The 6,000-nt window shown below is 34.1% G+C and overlaps 1 protein-coding gene across 3 annotated transcripts in view; it reads right to left on the bottom strand.

The window, feature by feature from the left end:
- Positions 1–6,000, bottom strand: part of LOC139966641 (dual 3',5'-cyclic-AMP and -GMP phosphodiesterase 11A-like) — a 100,181-nt gene that overhangs the window by 29,609 nt on the left and 64,572 nt on the right. For all 3 annotated transcript variants that reach the window (XM_071969885.1, XM_071969884.1, XM_071969883.1), the window contains exons 6-7: positions 2,209–2,455; positions 348–415 (exon numbers count right to left, since the gene is read on the bottom strand). In XM_071969885.1, coding sequence (XP_071825986.1) covers positions 348–415; positions 2,209–2,455 — 315 coding nt within the window. The remainder of the gene's footprint in view (positions 1–347; positions 416–2,208; positions 2,456–6,000) is intronic.

Here is a 6,000-nt window from a genome sequence, read left to right as displayed (position 1 = left end):
ATAGGTTGGCAAATGGTGACCCTAAAATACCGAAGCTATTAACAAGATCTTTTTATACATTGATTAAATTATAACATTGTTACATTCACCTTGGTAACAAGATAATGAACCAGGGTCGGGTAAAAGGTTTTACTTTCTAAACTTCACTGTTGCATCAGAAATGTTGAAGTCAAAATGGTAGCCCCTAGGACGACATTTACACTCCAATATCTTGTAGAACGAGGTATTACTTAAATATTTGGAGGAATCGATCATCACAAAAGCTCTATCATATACGATCGAGGCGAGGAATTTGATTTGTTTTTCTATATAGTGTAAACAAGAAAGCTTTTCATGTCAACAGTTACCTCAAATAACTGTTCGTCGTTCTCGTCAAAGGGGAATCCATCTTCTCTATTCAAAACTTGAGCAACACCTGCGAATAATATAAACAATTCGATGCATTTAATTATATGACTAACCTGTTCATTAATCGCATAGTCATATTTTAACACATTGAACAACTTTAGTCATTTCATGCGTTAATGCTATACAATAAATTTAAATGTAAACAAGTTATCTTTCTGTCGACGAACTAATAATTAAACAAAAGGATATGTCATCATTTTTTCTTTTTGGCAAATCCCTTTCACTGGAGTTGATGAAAAGCAAAATACCTTTCGCAAGAGTTGATGGAGAAAAAAAAGAGTTGTGGATGATCATGAAACCAAATCCCTTAAATATGCCACAATGTTTCAGTTGAAGTCAATTAGAATACAGAAAAGTTTAGATAATCATTAATTAAGTTAACTCCGTATCTTTCTCTGATCTCTTCGTTGCCTATCAAATGTAGAATGCACACTTTTGGGTTTACACTGTATCTACATGTCATTATATATACGGAAGCAAGCTTGACTGCTCTACAAGTATTCCCTGAAGACAAATCTATAATTCCTTTTTATCATCTTAAGCTCATCCTCCTTCATGCCCTCCATCAGTGCCTCCATGTGGGAATTCCTCGACACATATACTCAGTTGCCTAACACTGTATAGATAAACACTGCATATAGATATACACTGCATAGATATACACTGCATAGATATACACTGTATAGATATACACTGTATAGAAGATATACACTGTATAGATATACACTGTATTAGATATACACTGTATAGATAAACACTGTATAGATATACACTGTATAGATATATACTGCATAGATATACACTGTATAGATACACACTGCATATAGATATACACTGCATAGATATACACTGCATAGATATACACTGTATAGATATACACTGCATAGATATACACTGCATAGATATATACTGCATAGATATACACTGTATAGATACACACTGCATATAGATATACACTGCATAGATATACACTGCATAGATATACACTGTATAGATATACACTGCTTAGATATACACTGTATAGATACACACTGTATATATATACACTGTATAGATAAACACTGTATAGATATATACTGCATAGATATACACTGTATAGATATACACTGCATATAGATATACACTGCATAGATATACACTGTATAGATATACACTGTATAGATATACACTGCTTAGATATACACTGTATAGATAAACACTGTATAGATATACACTGTATAGATACACACTGCATAGATATACACTGTATAGATACACACTGTATATATATACACTGTATAGATATACACTGCATAAATATACACTGCATAGAAGATATACACTGTATAGATATGCACTGTATTAGATATACACTGTATTGGTATACACTGCATAGATATACACTGCATATAGATACACACTGTTTAGATATTCACTGCATAGTTATACACTGTATAGATATACACTGCATAGATATACAATGTATAGATATACACTGCATATAGATACACACTGTTTAGATATTCACTGCATAGATACACACTGTATAGATATACACTGCATAGATATACACTGTATATATACACACTGTATAGATATACACTGTATATATACACACTGTATAGATATACACTGTATAGAATGCACTGTTACTGTATAACTGCGTGGGCGTCTGCATAAAAAAGTAAACGCAACTCACGAAGCCCTGATACTAGCTAATCGATCTAATAAAATGCGCCCGCATATGTTCGAAAAAGGAGATGTAAATACTGATAAATTTCACAAAAAGTCTTTAAAAATATGATTTCATCGCAAACGCACCTATAATTTCACATTTATTGTTCCTGATCGGCATACAAAGCATAGACTTAGTCTCGAATCCCTGTTCTGTCTCTTTAGTGATCCTTGGGTCATTCGTAGGATCGGTGATGTTAACTCTTTCTCCGGTATTCACCACGTATTCGATGATCCCATTGGGTGGTTTAGTATCAGACGTCGCAAACGATTGATTTGAGTGGCCGTTGGAAAACGATCCAGAGAGATGGAAAACTTTGTTGATTGTCACTTCCTAAGATATAAGAAAGATAACAAAGAATAGGTATATAATTAATCAAGATTCATTTAGGTGTGTGTGTGTGGGGGGGGGGGGGTGGTGTTATTACTTGCATTAAACTGACAATATTATTACAGCTTGTAACCCCCAATTAGTTCAAATACAATGTATATATATATATATATATATATATATATATTATGTATTTACATCATTTCTTTCTTTTAGACATAAAGGGTGCAATCAGAAAGTGATTGACATATTTATCATATGTTCACACAGTAACTCAATGGACCTTTGCCAATTGGCTAATTTCTGGTGTTTTGATGAGTTTTATCAATTAACTGCTGCAACTCTGATTTCTTATTCTTATTCCCATTTCTTATTCCAATTATTGTCAGAATTAGTTACTTAGTTTCACGATCGCTTATATACTTTATCGTGTTACTGAACGAAAAGGTAATATTAAAACCACTGAATTCGGATAAAATCTTACATAGGCTTAACGCGTCGTGTCTTTTAGACGAGCAATTATGTATACAGTGGAGTGTTGCAACTATACCCTACTCAATAAAGGGACTTGAAAGGGGGTGGGCTGGGTGGGGGGGGGGGTCGTTAAACAAGAAATTAGTCAAGACAATAACCAATCTTTTCAATCAATTTTGTTAACTTTTCTTTAAGACTGTTAAAAAAAAAACTGCCAACATTTAGTTTACGATACTTGTACAAACATCTAACATTTCCATTTACTTTATCCACTTGTTTTTCATAGTTACTAGGCTGCATGATATAAATCACATCGATGCCCGATAACCATTGCGACATTGCTTCGATACGATAAATATAAACAAAATGTGCCTTGCGCCGCGGCGATAAACTTATTGATGTCTTTCTTTACAATTACCGAATTAGAGCTATTCAAATATTTATAGAAAATCTATTTGTGATAACATGTGACGTATTGAATGTAGATCTAAATCATTCAATCTACTTTTGAAGTTGGCTTCTATTGATAATATATTTACTATAGATGAAATGTCTCGCTGAGAGAGTTTGTGATGCCATTAATCTCACCGCCACTTGGTATACGTGTATGTCAAGGTTAATCACATTTTAAAGAAAATGTTTCGCTGAACGCCGGAACCGGAACTGCCATGCAACCACCATCGCTAAAAGGATCAACATGAATCGATAAGCGGATTGATTTAGGAACGGGACTCACGTCTCACTGAGCGCAGGAATAACCACGCTGCTATGACAAGACGGGATTATAAATAACTCAAGTCTTCGATTCACTTCTAATAGAATATTCGCTACTTTTACAATTAATTTCAAACCTAAATTACACATGCATTCGATAGGTAATAGTGAATTGCTTTCTTATATAGAAATGTTATTGAATTGATATTATATTAACCTTAAGTTTCGCGTGAAAATAGTGCAAATCAGCTGGGAATTAGCTTATTATTCACATCATAACAGCGACTTCAGCCTATAGCAGTCTATATTTGAATCAAACATGGAGGCGAATAAACTGTGCGTGCTCGTTCCATGGTTGAAATTTTTACAATTGTTGGTAGTATTCAAAAAGTAAAATATATATTTTGGATACTGTGTATGTGCATGTGGTGTCGGGTGGCGGGGAGGGGAGGGGAGAGGGGGAGGGGGAGGGGTGTGCAAGAGTTCACGATGACATGTCGAAAATTATTTGCGATACTGATGCCAAAATGACAGAAGACGATATGGTAAGGTTTCGTTATGCAACTAATATTAATTGATTTAAATATGTATCATTTGAGTCAATAACATAACTTCAAACCCCCATCTTACTAGAATTAAAAATACAAAGTATTGGTATCTTTTTTTTACATTACCCAATGTAACCAATTTTCTTGGACATCAAATTATTACTTTGCTCTCTATGGTCCGAGCAGTTGAAAACCAACTTTAAAAGCATTCACTTTGCACAATATTAAAAGGAAATCTATTTCTAATGCAGTTTCATTTTAAGTCTAAACAAAATTAAAATAATTAAAAAACCAAAAAACCTGTTATTTGAAATATCAAATAACAAATTGACTTGATTCAAATTTTACCCAGCTGAATTTTATATACCAAACAAGGGATTTTTTTTTGGGGGGGGGAGCAGACTTTATGATATTTATTTGATTTTTGTAGTCTTCTTTACTGCATTATTAATACTATACTGACTGCGTTGTGTTTTCTCCTGCATATCTTCATAATTGACGAAAATTGTATAAAGGTCATGAAAAATCTCGTCGTTACGATTGTTACAACCACCGGCTAAAATACACTCTAATCAAAGTTTAAGATTTAAGACAATTTATTAATTATGCATTATACTTTCTAATTATCTCTCGCCCACTCTCTTCATCTTTCACGCGCAGACTGATCGCTGATCCAGTTTTAAGACTAATTAACCTTTAATTGCTGCTGTGTATGGATTACTTGCATATTTGAAGAACAGGCTATATATTTCCTGCAGCGGATTTTGATATAACATGGAAGTATACGTGATGAAATGGGCAGAAGAAATGACAATACCATTTGCTTCTCTGAATATACACAATATACGACCTTTTTACACGCCATCCATTCTAAAACGTATTTCCTAAAAATTCTGGATTTTGTTTTAATCTTCATTAGAGAGTTAGCGGGTTGTCCCCGTAGGGCGTTATATGCATGTGTATTCATACAGGTTCTGCACGTATAGGCTTTATACTACTGTCCCCTCGTGTGTACATAAAAACCAAACGTTTGCCATGCTACTCAAGTTACGGTTTTTATGCGCGCCACTGTATTTGCCGTCGGCCAAGTCACGCAAATTCTCTCTCTTATTTTAGTTTGTGAGAATTCGATTTTCGTCTTGAGTTGAGTGAGTTTACCCATCATCCATGGGAATAACAGTCGATCCTTGCAGGATTTATAGGTTCTGTTATTTGGTCCCGGGACACCCGGAGAAATTTAATGAACACACGCTAACCTATCTTTGTTGACAGTTGAAACTTGGTGAAGGTATACTTGTTGAAGACTATAGTATACATGGAAGTAGGTCGGTAATTTCATTATGCCATTCCACTAAATCAAGATTTTTGAATTAGAGCGTGCTTGGCCCTTAAAATAGATAATTTTGTGATTCTTTTGGTAATAAATCACATTATGTGACAACGAAAAAAAAACCTAAATAATCACAAGAACTTGTAAGAAAAAGGGATCTAGGCTATATAATGTAAATTGATATAATGAAGCTGTAATCGGACCAAAGTTTAGTTTTTGTGTCCAAATAGAATAACAGCTCTGATAGTGGTTTCGTTTTAGTTCAAAATTAGGATGATAGTAAAATAGTTTTGCCATACTGAATTAAATTTAGCTCTCGATAGTATAGCGAATCGATATCAAAACGAACCTGTACAATCAACGCCATGTGCTATCTTGATTCAATATTTGTGTAAATGTAAAAATTGTAACTCATTTTGGGCACGTGACGTTCGAGCAGGCGCAGACAGGGTATCGTATTATTTGGGTTGGTGGAGGGAGGA

Source organism: Apostichopus japonicus, chromosome 4 (genome assembly GCF_037975245.1).
Source record: "Apostichopus japonicus isolate 1M-3 chromosome 4, ASM3797524v1, whole genome shotgun sequence".
Taxonomy (NCBI): Eukaryota; Metazoa; Echinodermata; class Holothuroidea; order Aspidochirotida; family Stichopodidae; genus Apostichopus; species Apostichopus japonicus.
This window is presented reverse-complemented; position numbering and strand designations above follow the sequence as displayed.